The following is a 16,981-nucleotide window of genomic DNA, read 5'->3' as shown; positions in this document are numbered from 1 at the left end:
AAGCATTTTTAGCTCTCTCATGCTCATATAAAGTTGTACAGGCGAGGGAAGGTGACCTCGGCAAAATATCTGCGGCCTGGATGCACATAACACGGGTCAAAAGTATCCAACATTTGGATAAATGAATGTTTTTGCAATGTATAAATGGGCACCATGTCTTTGGTGATGTTCAGCCCCTATGACTTTGATTGCCTTCCGCAGGGTTCCTTTCTTGCCATTAGGAACGCAATGTGAGGATGATCCAGCTCATGTCTGTTTCTTGGCGAAAATTAAACTTGCTGGATGCTTCTTTGAAAAATAATCGTTAGAGCGGTCAGTACCGTATCTCACAAAGTGAGTACACGGCACGACTCACATTTTTGTAAATGTTTTACAGTATTACATCTTTTCACGGGACAACACTAAAGAAATTACACTTTGCTATAATAGAAAACACAGCCAGTAATGTCTAAACTGGCACAAAAAAAAAATAAACCTCCAAGAGAAAATGTCCTAATTGTCCAATTGTATGAAGTGTCAATAGTTTGCCATTTTTTTCGCCAGACATAAAAGGCTGTGTGTTAGTTGGAGAGGACAGTAGATCTACACTGTTATTCAAGCTGAACACATTGCTTTACATTCAAATAATAATTTAAAAAAAAAAAAACAACATACATACAAAGTGTCATTTCTTTAGTTTTGACCCATGAAAATATATGATAAAATGTTAACAAAAATGTGAGGCGTGTACTAACGTAAATTGACAACACAAGAACGCACTTTTGTAAACTCGCTCCTCTCTGTTCTGAGCCATTGTTGTTAGTGGAAGCAGTCCACGTCAGCGAGCAATGAGGGATAAATATTGAATTATGTTATTTTCTGTTAAACAGGTCATGAATATTTAGATTAAAATGTAAACAAACAAACAAAAAACACTATTTCCCATGGAATTTAGAGGTGAACATAAGTATTTATGTTCATTTGATGCTAAGATTATGAGGGGATCCTTGCAGAAGTTCACCCCTTGATCCAAAATGTTTGAGAGCCCCGTAAAGGCACAGTTTATCAAAAACTTAACTTAGATTAGAAATCGGCACCTGTGTTTTCGCAGGGCTGTGCAGGTCGGCAATGACGGTGGCCGATGAGGCAGACGGCACTTCCAGTGTGGGGGGCTTAGTCATGGCAGGATTGGTCTTCCTGCCCTCAACTGGAACATCTGTGCCGCTGGGGCTCAAAGGCTTGCTGACTCCCACACACGTTTGCTGCCCTTGTGTTTCCGTAAAGGTGACCGATCTCTTTTGGTCTCCTTGCACTGCTGAGGGCACACACGCGTGGTTAAAAACATAGCGATAGCTGCACATGTTGACACGCTTCGAGTCACTAGCACATCAGCACCACTAAAGAAGGCAGGGGCGGTAGGCAGGAATTTGGAAGGGGTGCAAGACAGACATGCAGAGCGCCCTACTGGGTGAGGTTGCAGAAAGAGGGGTGGGCCATTGCAGGGTGGAGAGGAAAGGTTAAGGGGTGTGTCTCACCTTCACAGTCCAATAAAGTTTCTTTAATTTGAAACAAAAGGCATGAGACAGAACAGAGTGAGAAATGTCAGTTTGGTGTGCGGTGATAAAACAAACATCGGAACAGACACGGACGGGGGTGAAAGGGGAGACGGATGAGCTCACTGTCACACCTTTGTGTGTAATGGTTCAAATTTGGTGCACAGTAAGTTGGACCACTAATTAGACCTGATAAGTCAATTATACAGTGGACCCCCGCTATTTGCGGGAGCTAAGGACTGGACCGAAAATCTGTGGATAATTGACACCCATGATAATTGCATTCCTTTTTTAATTTTTTTTAAATTAAACTCCCAAAATGATTGAATAAGCAGGGATAAACCGCCAATAAGTGTTTTAGTTGGTTCCACTTAAAAATAAATTTTAAAAAATTCGCAGGTACCAAACCGCCAGTATGCGGGGGTCCACTTTGTATAGTATGTGTCCTTTGAAGACGTTGTTACCCAGTGGTTTATTTTTGGGTTGGATGCTCCTGCGAGTTGTGGAGAGCCGAGCTCCTGAACGACCACGGGGTTCATTCTTTGGAATGGACAACAGGGGGCGCCGCAGCTGCAGAATAACGAAGTAAAATAAAAATAAAAAGCAATCAGAACAATCTTAAGCATTATATAACCATCACAGTGTTAAACATAAAACCTTGCAATTAATGCCTAAATAAAAATCTGCAACAAGTAAATAATTTGTGTGAAATCACAAAATTATATTTTTCAAGAATATATATAATACATATTTTGGAGTTCATTTATCAAGTGTGCGTAAAGTGTGCGTAGGAACATTCCCATGCAAATTATGGGATTTATCAAGTTGGACTTGTGCGTGGGGATGTTCATAAATCTATGCAAATCTCTGACCATGCGTACACACAACACCTTGCGCCACAACAATGAAATTTCACATCGAATGCACTGAGAGGGTCACCAAAGCCATCTGAGTGCACATCGAGTCCCTTTCTTCCGTGGCCCTTTGGCCACCGGGACATTTTCGCGGGAGATTGGAGATGTATGTGGCATTTCGCAACCAACACAAAGCCGAATCATGCCGGCGGTGTTGGATGCAATTTTTTTCCCTGGCCCCAGTTTACATCCAGTTCCCATATAGACATCAACAACAAGGATTTCCCAAACATACAGCAGATTGCACTCACATTTCAATTAGAGCACCATCACACAACAAATTCAGCACAAATAATCTGCGATTCGCGGCACGGTGGACGACTGGTTAGAGCGTCAGCCTCACAGTTCTGAGGACCCGGGTTCAATCCCCGACCCCGACTGTGTGGAGTTTGCATGTTCTCCCCGTGCCTGCGTGGGTTTTCTCCGGGCACTGCGGTTTCCTCCCACATCCCAAAAACATGCATAAATTGGAGACTCTAAATTGCCCGTAGGTGTGCATGTGAGTGCGAATGGTTGTCTGTTTGTATGTGCCCTGCGATTGGCTGGGGACCAGTTCAGGGTGTACCCCGCCTCCTGCCCGATGACAGCTGGGATAGGCTCCAGCACGCCCGCGACCCTAGTGAGGATAAGCGGCTCAGAAAATGGATGCATGGATGGATGGATAATATGCCAACCACATCACCTGGTGGAATGCATGTGAAGGAGGACGCTAAAGGCACGCCGCCCAGTAGGTATATAGCGCCGGTCAAGCCAGCCTCCACTTGTAAAGTAGCAAATCAAGCCAGCCGCCCCTAATTTTGCTCATGGCAAAGCCAACTTCAAAATAAAAGCTTCCCAATAATACGGACGTCAATGCTCTTCGGTTAAGGAATGCAACCAGCAAGGTTAATTTGAATCTTGAGATATATTAAAAAATGTAGTTTATTAGTTTTCTGAGACTTTTATTTTGAAATACAATATCAAATCTTCATCAAACCTCTTTTTGTGGAGTCCTTGGTGGTCTGTCACACAGATCTGGACTTGTCTTGCGATACCAATGGGATTATGTTGGGGTGGTTTTGGCTCAGTAGCTAGAGCAGGTTCGAATCCCTGCTAAGACTGTCCGGATGTCAAAGTGTTCTTGGGCAAGACACTGAACCCTAATTTGCTCCCAGTGGGCCTGGCAGCAGTCGCCCATTGGTTTATGAACGTGTGTGTGAATGTGAGGCTTTGTAAAGCGCTTTGGGCACTGGTGCAGTCCATTTACCATTTATTTTCCCTAAGATATCAAACAAACTAAATGTTTTTAATGTATCTCAAGATTCAAATTAACTTTTCTGGTTGCATTCCTTAACCAAAGAGCACTGACGTCCGTATTATTGGGACGCTTTTATTTTGAAGGTGGCTTTCGCTGCGAGTTGGCGACCTATGACCGTATGAACAAAATTAGGGGCGGCTGGCAGTCGAAAACTGCACCTACGAAGAGACACGCTTACGAAGCACAGTTTAAACTGCAAGCTATCAGTTACGCAGAGGAACATGGGAATCGAGCAGCCGCGAGAGAATTCAAGATCAACGAATCCATGGTTCGCAAGTGGAGGAAGCAGGAAACCGAGCTTCGCCAAGTCTAGAAGACGAAGCTGAGTTTCCGCGGAAGAAAAAGAAAAAGAAAACGCGTAAACAAGGCGAGGTGGCCCGAGTTGAAAGACCAACTCGAGCAATGGGTTAATGAAGTCCAGCCGCTGGACATCGGTGTAAACAGGGCGTTCAAAGTGAAGCTGCGAGCGGCGTGGGAGCGATGGATGATGAACGCATCTTTACTAAGACTAGGAGGCAGCGCCAGGCGAGTTACGCGACAATTTGTGAATGGATTGTGGATGCTTGGGCTAACGTCTGCTTGCACTGTTGATCGAGCTTTCGTAAAAGCCGGCATCATTTCTGAGGAGCCGCACGGCAACGAGACTGACTCGAACCTGGCGTGTTTGATTGAAACTTGCCCAGCTGTTCATTTCGGATACAAAAGATGAGGACTTTGATGGATTTGTGGATGAGGATTGATCAAAAAATAACGTGAGTACATTGTTAAATACTTCAATAAAGTACAACCGAACACAGTTTTGCTCCCGATGCCTTTTTAAAAACATTGTTTTAGCATGCATGCATGCATGCTACCGTATGTTTTAAGCTAGAGTATGTTTTACCATGCCTGCGCCCAATAATGCGGTGCGCCTTATGTATGTGTTAAATACAGAAATAGACCCCGTGACAGAGACTACGCCTTTTAATACGTTGCACCCTATGGTTGTGAAAATACGGTACTTGGATCAAGTCTTTATTTTGGTCTTGTGGGTTTTCCTTTTCCTATTGATAGTAGTTTTATCTCACATTCTATTGTGCTCTTTGAGTTAATTTATTCTTGTGTCCCTTCATTTACATCTGAGTTCTGTTCTGTTTGATTGATTTAGTTGCCCTTTAATGTGTTTTTTTTTTCTTAACGTCTGTCCCCTCTTGCTCTCCGTCCCTCCACTTTTGTTTTTCCTTATTTCTGTGTTTTTCTCGTCGACACTTTTGTCGTTGTTGTTTGTGTGCTACCTTGTAGTTCATGCTCACTTCTTACTTCCCTTTTGTTTCAAAGAAAGTCCTGTTAATCGCCAATTCTGGGTTGTGTGCTTTGGGGTCTTATATTTGATAATACACTACTTACCATAATATATCCAGCTTTTTGTAGTGGTGACTCTTTTTCGTTAGTGTCTGTATGACTGTATTATAATGCCCACTGGAGTCAAAGGCAGGCACATCAGAAGGGGCAGCACAAAGCACAATTAGCGGGTAATTGAATTGAAGCATTAAATCATGATGCACAAACTAATTACTGGTATTTACATTTAATTGATGTTATTACTCTGAGAATAAAGTACAATATTACAGTGTTAGTTTGTTCGTTTCCTTATGAAAAACACATTTCAGTAAAAACATTTTTTTGTTTTGGGGAGGCTAGACCGGATTAATGGCACTTCCATTCATTTCAATGGGGAAAGATGATTTGCGATATGACTGTTTTGGGTTACGAGCATGGTCACAGAAATAATTCAACTTGTATCTCAAGGCACCACTGTACTCAATCAGTCACAATGGAGTATTTTTACTTGTGGTGAGATGAAAATACCCTTGTAAAAGTTTTGAAAACCTTTACCTGTCTGAGGCCTCTCTTCCTCCCCAGTGGAGGCTGGATGAGAAGGTTTTGCTGACCGGGTTCGCTCTGTACACTGGCAACCCTGGTAACAAACAGAAATACTCATACATATAACACGTGTGTGACTGAGATGCAATAACAGCAAAACACAACAAACTACACACAACAATAATGCTGCTGGGCCACCCCTGCACCAATCCTTTGATCACAGATGCTATTCTACTCACTCACAACACAACACACATAGTTTGTTATGATTCAAACACAACAGGGGATGGAGGGGGGCTGGAGTAGCAACCTTGTATGAAGTTTCCTTGGCGACTAAGGATGTAGTTTGAATCAGAGCTCTCAAAAAACAGACAACGGCTAACATGTGTTGGGGTTGCTACCACAGTTCACCCCCTTGCCCCGACAGATTGGTATCCACAGTTGGACGCCCAGTTGGATAGCGCAGCTGATGAGCTGAGAAGATGAGGGTCAGTGCGGCACTCGAGGGGTGTGGGGAGGAGACAGAGACAAATGCACAATTTACTGACAGAGAGAGAGAAACAGGTAAGAGGGAGCGGGGAGTGTGACGGGTCGAGGTGACTGGACTGGATGTGGATGGGTGATCATACGGAGAGGCAGCCAATAAAGGAGGGCCGTCTGGAGGCCGGGTCCCTCCTACTGCTGGACAGATGCACCGGACACACACAGAAAGAGGGTTGGGGGGCACTGTACCTAGAGAGGTTACCCTCCTGCAGAAGGCCCTGGGACTCATCTAGCACATTGGGTTCACTGTAAAAAGGGTGGGTGGGAGGCGGAGGGGGAGAGCGGGAGTTTTCGCAGTTAAGTCCACATCCATCAGCACCCACATCACCTCATGCTGACTAGGGACAGCTGCAACGTTTTTGACATTCTTGCCAGCAGCTGCTGAGTCAGAAAACATTGTGATACACACTGAAACCAGTGGTAAGATGTAAGTTAATACAAATACTTTGTTCTAAAGCAGATTCTTCAGGAATCTGTACTTTACCTGAGCTTTTATTTTATGATGACTTTTTATTGCCTACATTTGAAAACAGATCTCTCTCGTCAGAGGAGGGTAGCAACGAGCTACAGTTACAGTATTAAAAATAACTTTTTGGATGAATTGTTCTTTTGAGAGTTATTTTAATACAACATCCTTTTTACTTTTACTTGAGTATTTTTGTTATGAAGAAACACTACTTTTACTCTGTTAGACTGAGCTACAGTCCCCTTGCTGCTTTTAGTTTTTTAATTGCTTTTTTTTGGTTCGTCAGAGAGACTTGTGCCTCCTCCTGTTCTACCAATGCAGCCTAACCACTGGTGAAGTTTCACTCCATTTCACCAATCAAACAGAGCCAGGAAGTCACATGACCACATACAAAGTCTCCGTGGTGCCACACAAAAGCAAGGTTTTCAAAGTGACTAATAAAAAAAAAATACATTGGCGTGTGATTTGCAATCAGAAGATGCACAACACTGCTAGCCTTACATACAGTATAATCTGTTTACCTTACACCAGGGACGATGCTTGGCCTATTTTAGGGGGGTTTCCCAGACACCCCCCATTCCTGCTCTGATTGAAAAAGAATAATACATCAGAAGTTTTACTTTTACTTCAATACAGCACAAGAGTTTAATCAGTCGTTCCAGATTTTTTTTTTTACACTATGATCAGTCCTTGCACTTAAGTACAGAGTGTTTTTTTTTTTAGCCACCTCTGAGCGAAATATGACTTGGCCTCTTCACAGCATAAGACAAATTGTTACCTGTGGCTGGGCAGCATGGTGGTGCGGGGGGCTTCGGGTTGCAAAGTAGCTGAGCCGGTGGCATGGCTGGAGAATCGGCGTTCTGATATAAGCCTGGGCAAGAACGCCTCATGCTCACTCACTACACTGGGGATACTTATCGAGTCATCTGGAGGGAGACAGCACCAGAGGTCATGTCATAAATACATGAAGTGAGACTCACACTAATCACAAAACGTCAGGGATATTGAGCTTTCTGGTGGCAGAGACGTATTTGTGACTGCAAGTGAAATAACAACGCCAGGTAAAATGGCTCTGACTCTCTTCGTCGTCCTCATCAGTGCGACTGAGCGTGTCTTGCGAAGGCTGGCGGGATGGCTGGCTGTCCTGCTCCCAAACTGTGCCCGTGCCTGTGTTGGAGCGCGACATTGTGGCCAAACTGAGGCGGTAGGCCGACGTGGAGGTGCCTACTGTGCTGATGGATGTCTTGCCCTGGTACGCTACAAGTAAAAACAGTGGTTCAGAACATGCTCAGAGGTACCAGTAAAAGCGTTGTCGTGAGAGATTCTAACCAGAGCCGCTGTGGACAGCCTCCTTGAGGATCTTGAGTTCATTGTTGAATTCGGCAAACAGCGAGCTTTTGCAGAGAGGTCGCGGGATAAAGCGCCGCTCAAGCTGGTCGGCAATGTGGTGACGGGCCGTGATCTCTTCCTGGGAGTCGGCCGGCTGAGTCAATAACTAGATATCAGCGGAAGAAATTGCCGGATGATGGTGAGGAAATGAAAGCGACTGAAGCAAAAGAAGAAACTCTGGCACGGTTGCTTCACCTTGCACTGTATGAAGGGCCTCAGTAGGACAAAGATGGGGATGCGGGTTCGCACGATGAAGTCAATGAAGTCCCAGAAGGCGAGGCCCCCCACTTTCCTGAGAGCCATCTCTTTCACCTGTAGACTTAGACGATACCACTGGTTCCCCAGAGAGCGCTCGAAGCACACTAAAACCACTTTCAGAGCTGTGGATGCAAGAAAGGTGAGTGAGAATGAAAGGAAGGATAGCAAACAACGCAATTCACCAGAGGTTCTCAAACCGAGAATTTGCTAAATTAATTTATAGATTTATTTTGTAGTATCATTTAATATGCAGACCTACATATTATTCCCCTGACAGCACAATTGCCAAAGTAATTTTTAAACTTATTGTCACAATATCAACAAAAAATTTGAGTTTTTTTTTTCTTTGTCTTTGTAGATTCTCAGTCATTTAGGTCATGGTGAGCCGCAAAGGTTGAATCGAGGTAACTGGACTTGTCTTGATTGTTGAAATAATTTTTTTTCTTCTTATTTTCCAAAACTGTTCAAATATAATTTAGGCAACTATGCTATTATGTTAATGAAATGGGGAGAGGTGCAACAAAAAAATAAACATAACAAAACAAATACGCCTTGCTACCATAGCTTTGGGCCAATTAAAAGCTCTGATATAATTGTGCCATATTGTCAGTTTTTTTTTTTTTTTTTTTAAATGTATATTTTAATAACTCCTATTTTTTGCGAACAAAGGTGTTTTTTTTAGAAAAATATCTTTTACAGAATTAAAGTTGTAATATTATGAGAATAAAGTTGTATTTTTGAAAAAAAGCTTGAGAACCCCTGAACTACATCATCATTCAACTCATACCCAGATACGCCGCCTGGCTGGTTGACTCAGCCAAACCCTCTCTGCGCAGGTCTTTTCCTGTGTCACCGGGGGTGGAGCAGTGAGCCGGCGAAGCGTCCAGCATGAAGTTCTTGGTACGGGAAGTGGAGATGATGCGCGGCGGCAACAGAATGTTGATGACAGTCTGCAGCAGCAGGAAGATCTCCGGCTGGTCAAGGTGGGGGCTGTCTGTGAGGAACACATTCGCATAGTGCAAGTAAAGATCCATCACTATTTTTGTTGCATTCAGAAATTCGGGCCTAAATTTCAAAAAGCTAAACGTGTAAGCTTATACCTTTGCTTCCTGACCCGACAGTGAGTACAAAGGGGATTAGCAAGTTTAACAGCATCCCCTCTCTCCTCTCCTGATTGGTGAAAGGTGAGATCACATGGCTGAGAGGGAAGTCTTCCTTCAAGGCCTGTAAGAAATAAAAATATTAACTTATTGTGGTTAATTAATTGTCTTGAGATACAAGTGACAAATGTTTTGCTTTGACTTGCGAGCAGAGATTTACACTGTATCGTGCCAGTGAACTCAACACAACTCACTTCACAATAAGCAGCACTGTGGTAAACAGTTCTTTAAAAAAAACAGGCTTCAAGCTGTTTATTGCCACTCCCAGTTGAAGTTCACTATCACACTAAACATGAAACAAAGAGAATTACACCTTGTCCATTTAAAATAACCACAAAGTTAAGCCTTTCAATCTGCTAGCTTAATGCTAACACTAATTAGAAGAAGAAGAATCACCTTTATTGTCATGAACATGCATGCATGCATGCACATGTTGGGGTGCTACAACCCTTTAAGCACCGGACTGAACACCAACGGTGCAGCAACACAAAATAGTCTTTATCCTATGCGAAGAATGACTAATATTAGTTCCCTACTGATGGGTTGAGACAGCTCAAAGAACAGTATACTGTACCCTTCTGTGTGTCTTATACCACCCCAAGGTGACTAAGGCGGTCACACCACAAAGAGCAGCACAATGGCCATTGAATGGATTCTTTTAAATTTTTTTAAATTATGTAATTACTGTATGTTTTTATAAAATACAATATCATGGAGTGCTAGTTCTCCTCATTAAAATATACCGTACATTACTTTTTTTTTTTTTTTTTGGGGGGGGGGGGGGGATGGATTAATGGAATTTAAATGGGAAAAGATGATTTGAGATACGAGTGTTTGGAGTAACGAGCGTGGTCACTGAAGGAATTAAACTCTTATCACAAGGCACCACCGTTACTTTATGTTGTAGATTAGGTTTATTGATTATTGATATATTGATTAAGGATTTGATTGTAGTTTGACTAAATATTATCTACATTTAACATGTATTATGATTGCAAAGCTAGATGCATGTTTCTATTCTACTTTGTACAAGCTGTTGCAATCTTACGGTCTGTCTTTGTAGAACCATGGTCACACATCTTTGGCACTATCACCAATTCACCAGTCCTGACTCAAAGACAATAAATCCAGGAACTGAGTGTAGCCTTGTTTCCTGTGTGGTATGAAGACCCGTACCTGGATTTGTAAAGCAACCAATCGGACGACCGCTGTACTGAAGGGGAGCGGCGGGGAGAGGTAAGGGCTGAGGTGGAGCAGGGGTAAGCCGTCTGCCACGCTGGATGGGCCCACCACGCCCATAACCTGTCGGCAACAAAAAAAAATGCTTAAAAAAGAGGTGTCAAAGTCATTGTAGTTTAGGGGCCGGACCAGTAAAATCAGAGCATAATTAGTATAAATAATAAGTTTTGTGTGTTTTCCCCTCTCTTTTAAGCAAAGCTATATATGAACTATCCTTTTACAAAGCAGTAAGAACAACCTCAGACGTCTTTCACTCCATGTGCATGGTATTTCTCAAAACCTAAATTGACTCCCGAACTGTACAAACTAATGTGAGAACTATTGTAAATGTGTAAGAAAGGAAGTGATCACCTGCACTGCAAAAGCATAAACTAAAAGATACAAACAGTAAAATCATACAAAGATGAAACTGAGAGAAACATGTCAGGTTACTGACTTCCCCCTTGGAATTGGAGGTGCTAATGAAGGCTGAGGTGATATGAAACTATATTCTGTAAAAAAACACCCCAAAAAGCAAAAACAAAACAAGTAACACTGCTGCAGAAGTGAAGGAAAGAGAAGCAATTGATGCGTGAGTAAATGTGGAGTTTCAATGCGTAATTGTATTCATACTAATTATTTATTAATAAAGTAAATATTCATTTAACATTCAACACATTTTTATTTAACGCAATTTCATTTAGAAATTGGTGTCATTGATTTATAGATCCTACATGAATATACAGTACATTAAATGCACGACGTGTCCCAGCCACCTCAAATTTGGAAGCCAAAAAGACATCCGATAAGACTGCATTGGGGGGGTGTCAACTTTTTGTGCTCGAGGGCTACATTGGATTTTTAAAATGGACAGATGGGCCAGGTCATTTGCAGATAAGGGCAAAAGAAATGGTTAAAAAATGATTTCCTCGAATAATAAAATAATACTGGGTTCTTTAAAAATATGTTATTTATAATAAATCAATTAACCATATTTTATTATAGATAGATTAAACAAAATAAAAAAATGAATAAACAAATTTTAAACAATAAAATATTTCTGATTTTAATGATTATTAATGAAGCAATTATTGAAATTTTAAGATTTCAAATTTATAAAAACATATTTCAGTAATTTTTATAAAATACTAAAAATAAAACTACGACGACGACGATTACTACTACCATTTTTAAATTAATAAATCAACCAATGATTTAATTTGTTAAATTAATAAAAAGTAAATGATGAATACAAATGTAAACTGGTTTATTTTACACACAAAATAATGTATTCACATTTTATAATGTAATTTAAAATCAACCAAAATTAACTTGAATAACCAATTATTAAAAACAAACAAATCATTGTTAAATGTATATGTACTGAATTGTATTAATATTTAATCAATCAACCAATTCTAAGAGAAAATATTACAAAATAGATAAAATTAAAAAATATATTTAATCACATTTTTAGGAAAATAAACGTAATGCAAAAAAGTTTTGTGATAAAATTCTTGTCAGGGTCATGATTTGATCAAATGAAATATGTTGAGATAAATGATTTTTACATCTATCACTTGCAATCCTGTGAAACTATTTTTCTTACACCATAAGAGACATTTCACTGTGACTGTGACTTTTCTCACAGGCAGACACATCATTGCATAAAATTTGTACCGCAGCACAAATCCACCATGTTGACTGAATATGAAAAGCAATAGTTTTTTTTATGATAAATTAGTTCGGGAATCCCAGCATATTTTAGATTTAGTTGTGCCTCAATATCGATGGGATTGCGGAGAAACGGACGAACCGTGTTTGATTCACTTGAGAGGAGACACGTAGAAAGTCAGGATTGACTTTACCTAAACTGCTAGGCGAGCAGGTTAGGTTCACGGACTCCATTACCACGGTAACTAATTCGGAATTCCTCCTCCCCAGCTCTTTGGAACGGAATGATCCGGCTTTCCTTCATCTCAGGGTCGACTTCCTCTGAGATTTCACGTAACCTGCTTGCTGGAATACCCCCCAGATTGAACTCCCTAGCAGGCCCATTTCTTAGAAGCAAACAACAACACGGACAAGCACAACCTTGTGCTCTTCATACCAGGTTGACGCAGACGTTGATGAGCGAGCGAAGGTGCGGGAGGAAGGAGATGATTGGCTGCCGCTGGAGAGTCAGACAAATGCCCTCAATCAGGTTGCTGGCTGCCTCCCACTCCACCTGTCTCCTGGAAAACCACAGAAGCAAGCAGCGCAGGCCGCCACAATCCCCACCCCCCACCACAAACACATAGTCAGACCACACAAATGCTGAAAGATGCTCGCAGTTTCCAGAATTCCCTCCCATAATCAATCAAATTCACATTGGCGGCAAAGATTGAGAAGCTCACAAATGTAGCATACAGTGCAGCAACAGGCCCTGGTGTGATACATACAACATCTGGGTCTAGTCTCAGTCATGGAACTGTACTTTTATCCATCTTAAGTTTTGCAGTTCTGCATATTATAGTATGTTCCTGGTCTAAGTTCCTGCTTGTGCACCTGCTATGGATCAAGAGATCAGAAGTGTTTTTGTGTGTACTCATATTCTTCTTCATCATCATCATCATTATTTAATATGCTTTTGTTTAATGTGCTAAATAAGATTCATCATACCCAATTGTTTTAAGGAGAAAAACATAAAAAAATATTGATATAAAAACTACCTTTTCTGTTCCAGTATTACCGTATCCCAGTGATCAAATAAATATCCATAAAGGCCTACTTGTGATTTTGGTTCTGAAGATACTGGATGGATGGATATGAATGAATTTTGATCGTCCATGCACATTCAATGCTTGCTGGTTATCTAGTTAGTTGGAAGTGGCTTCTAGCTGCCTGCAAACACTATTAGAATTGCGCTTCCTTGTCACATTTTAACATTACAAACGTAGCGCACCATTTCTGCTCACTTCATGCTAATATTGACAACAATAATATTGACAAACTTTGCACATGCCAAAACGTTACTCAAGAAGCAGACATTTTTTATTCTTCATTCTAGTGACATCAATGTATGGTTCATCGTTATGTCTGGAAATGTTTACTCCCCCCTCTAAATAAAAGATTTTACTCAGTGAAATCAAAACATGTCTCTGTTGCCATGGTTACCTCGTGTAACCACAGATGTAATTCAAACCCAAATATGATTGTGGGAAAATGCTGTTGAGGGTCCACTGTTGAATATTGTTGGAGGTATATAGTAATTAACTCTGTACTGTAGTGTAGAGCTATGATGGGACATACTGTATAGTACCAGGGTTGGCACTGTGTAGTGAAAGCTATTACCCAATGTGGCTAAGAAGTATCAAAATCTCCGAGCCACACTTGTGTTAGCCACAACATCACGTGTTTATTTGGCTAAACCTTTAGCCACACTTAGCCAGTCCTCGTTAGTGGGAACTAAGCCGATGAGCTTTAATAATGTGGGCCCAATTAAAACTACTTACTCATTCATTAATCGGGAGTAGGGCTGAATGATTTGGGAAAATATTCTTAATTGCAAGTTTTTGTTTGTTTCTTTCTTTTAGACAAATATTGCGATTGTGAGATACCATGTGATTTTTGGGGAGGAAGTTTGTTATTTTCAGCATTATTCACTAAACAAGAACTCAATTTGTCTATAGTATGGCAAACACAACACTGGATGTAGCCAACAAATGAACAACTCTTTCCTGTAGGCCAGGCCTAAACGTTATGATGAAATGAATACTATTGGATTGTAAAACTAAAAACCTTCCATCATGGTAGAATATTGACATTGATTTAAATTCATGCCTTGTAAAAATGTAATACTGTATAATGATGCTCTTGTCAGTAGCAGTAGCACTGCTGTTAGTGTCAGCCGAGTATAGAGATAAAGTAGAGAGTGAAATGAGTGATGCTTTTCATCACCAAGATGTGCGTAGAAAAGCGGTTTAAATGGTAAACTATATTAAATGTTAATTAATGTTCTTACCAATTAAAGTAAAATTATTGAGGTGATTCACTTATTTGATAATCCCCAAGAAGGATCTTAAGCACTTTATACATAGTTTTCTTAAATTTAGTCTTTTTAATTGAAGATAAACAATATATAGACAGGAGTGAACCATTTTACGAAGCCGGGGAAAAACTAAACCATTAACACCGTTTACACACCGCAGAATGAGGGCGGTCACTTTAACTTTTATCAGGAAGGGCTTCTGAATTTTGACACACGCAAATTTTGATTCGCCATAGTGGAGAACGTGGGCAATATTCGCTTTGCCACATTCTGTTTCCATTTGCCATTGGCGAGGTGGTAAGTATAAACCAACTTGGCATAACATTAAGTACCTACACAATCCAATGAGGTGCAGAATAAGAGCATTATTTTAAAAAACTGCCTTTACAAAGATTATGTTCACTTTCGACTGACTTGAGTTACTCAGTGAACAATATATTTATTATTGCGGTTGTAGTTAAGTGGATTAAGCGCTGGTGTCAATTGCACAATACTGAGAGCTGTTCAAAATAATTGACCTCCTCATGGAGCTGGAGGTAAACAAAATAGAAATAGCTATGGTTGTATAGGTGCACCTAATATTGTGTCTGAACATTGTTTATTACTGTTGATTTGGGAGCATGTTGTGTAGCTCTTTGCGATGGCGTGGGCTGTTTTTTGGGCTCATGCTCATCGAGTTAGCCAAACCTGCTTTCGTCCATGTACTTTCGCACAAAAATGGGATTCTGGTCTAAACCCTTGTCGTTGTTTTACTTATCTACAATAAAATCTAAATAGTTTCATGGCAGAAGACTTGACCCGGTTGGCTATCCACATGTGACCGCACAAAAATACATCACAGCAACGCATACGGGACAGCACCCACGGAGGCAGTGCGACAGGACAGTGCCAAGAAGCCGCATATCTACTGTACACACCACGGCACTGGCACAGCACGATACACTCACGTGGATACAGAGAAAGTAAAAGTGGGATTGAACAGACCTGGTGCATAATGCCTGTGGGCGAGCGCACCTGAGCGTGGGCATTTTGTGGATCTTGTTGAACATGCGGTCAAGCCTCTTGAGTATGAGGATGAGAGCGGGACGCACGGCCTCAGAAGACCAGTCGGTGATGGGCAGCATCTCCATGATATAGCGGCGCAGGCCTCGGCTCTCCATAGTCAGGGTATCGTATGGTGCCAGCTTCAGCAGAGCATGGGCGATCTCTGCCAGCCTGGGAAGGACACACACAAACACACAAATCAATTGTATTTCAGTAAGCGCCAAAAGTTATGTCAAGGCACTTTACACATTGAGCAGGTCAAGAACCACACTTCTCGCACAAAACCAATTGAACCCCACATGAGCAAACACTTAAGAGAGACAAGGAAAAACTCCCTCGAAGGAAAAAAACCTCCCAGTCTGTCTTGGCCGGTTGGGTTGAGATGGAGAGACAGAGTAAAGGGACAGAGCGCAGAGAGAAAAAAACAGGTTCGAGGGATTGAACGACAGGGTCAGGGACGAGAGAACAATGGGCACAACAATAGCTGTATCAACAACAGTCATAGTCCCATTAAGACAGCATAGTGGACGATAATGGTCCGCTCCCAACACCATCGTGCCCAGCCACGCCACCACCAGCAACAAGCAGACAAAAGTGAAGGTGCATGTCAGACAGCGTTGTCGTCCTAGTCACCTCATGTGGGACTTGATGTCAAGCAGCTCCAGAGCAGTCACGCGCGGTTCACCAGCTACATTCTGCAGGATCTTTAGACGGGGCCCGCAGTGTTTGTAGAATTCTGTGCAGATGTTTAACAGGGACTCTCGTGGTCGGCGGAACTCCTCCCTTGCGATGCGTTCATCCAGCTCCTCCCTCGGCATGCCCTGGCCCTCCTCCAGCAGGTGGAGGTTGTCCCTGAGCGACATGTATCAAAGTACATAAAGACCTCATTAAAAGCTAGAGTACTACATGGACTTATGAGTTTAATATGTTCCATGTCCATGCTTACAACTCAAATCACTTGTATCTCAAAACCTTTCCTATTGAAATAAATGAAAACGCTAACAAGCTGTACCAGCCCCCCCAAAAACACATTTTGTGATGTGTTTTTAATAGCACTGTATAGTATTGTACTGCACACATTAATAACAGTAAAATAGAATGTCAAGAAATAAACAATCTCACTGAACTTAATCTTTTTCAGTTTTGCATTTTTGCTACACTTTCCTCACTTTCTCCATATTTTAAAATCGACAGAGGCCCACAGTTTAGAGATTCTTTAAACACCCTTGTCTGGGTGTTTATAGCCTTTATCGACTCGTGCTTCAGT

At 41.5% G+C, this 16,981-nt stretch overlaps 1 protein-coding gene across 15 annotated transcripts in view; it reads right to left on the bottom strand.

Moving 5' to 3' along the window:
• LOC133403429 (protein unc-80 homolog) overlaps positions 1-16,981 on the bottom strand; it is a 70,640-nt gene that overhangs the window by 1,616 nt on the left and 52,043 nt on the right. For 9 of the 15 annotated variants that reach the window (XM_061678371.1, XM_061678373.1, XM_061678384.1 and 6 more), the window contains 15 exons: positions 16,348-16,566; positions 15,685-15,885; positions 12,751-12,874; positions 10,599-10,724; positions 9,363-9,486; positions 9,050-9,256; positions 8,200-8,384; positions 7,945-8,110; positions 7,693-7,872; positions 7,394-7,541; positions 6,339-6,395; positions 5,619-5,700; positions 1,997-2,102; positions 1,515-1,535; positions 1,077-1,294 (listed from right to left, as the gene is read on the bottom strand). In XM_061678371.1, coding sequence (XP_061534355.1) covers positions 1,077-1,294; positions 1,515-1,535; positions 1,997-2,102; positions 5,619-5,700; positions 6,339-6,395; positions 7,394-7,541; positions 7,693-7,872; positions 7,945-8,110; positions 8,200-8,384; positions 9,050-9,256; positions 9,363-9,486; positions 10,599-10,724; positions 12,751-12,874; positions 15,685-15,885; positions 16,348-16,566 — 2,164 coding nt within the window. Of the gene's footprint in view, positions 1-1,076; positions 1,295-1,514; positions 1,536-1,996; positions 2,103-5,618; positions 5,701-6,338; positions 7,201-7,393; positions 7,542-7,692; positions 7,873-7,944; positions 8,111-8,199; positions 8,385-9,049; positions 9,257-9,362; positions 9,487-10,598; positions 10,725-12,750; positions 12,875-15,684; positions 15,886-16,347; positions 16,567-16,981 lie in introns of those variants that run through there. The other 6 variants (XM_061678379.1, XM_061678432.1, XM_061678372.1 and 3 more) reach the window with 5 other exon arrangements.

Source organism: Phycodurus eques, chromosome 1 (assembly GCF_024500275.1).
Source record: "Phycodurus eques isolate BA_2022a chromosome 1, UOR_Pequ_1.1, whole genome shotgun sequence".
Classification (NCBI taxonomy): domain Eukaryota; kingdom Metazoa; phylum Chordata; class Actinopteri; order Syngnathiformes; family Syngnathidae; genus Phycodurus; species Phycodurus eques.
The sequence above is the reverse complement of the archived record's forward strand: the minus strand, read 5'-3'. Positions and strand labels throughout refer to the sequence as shown.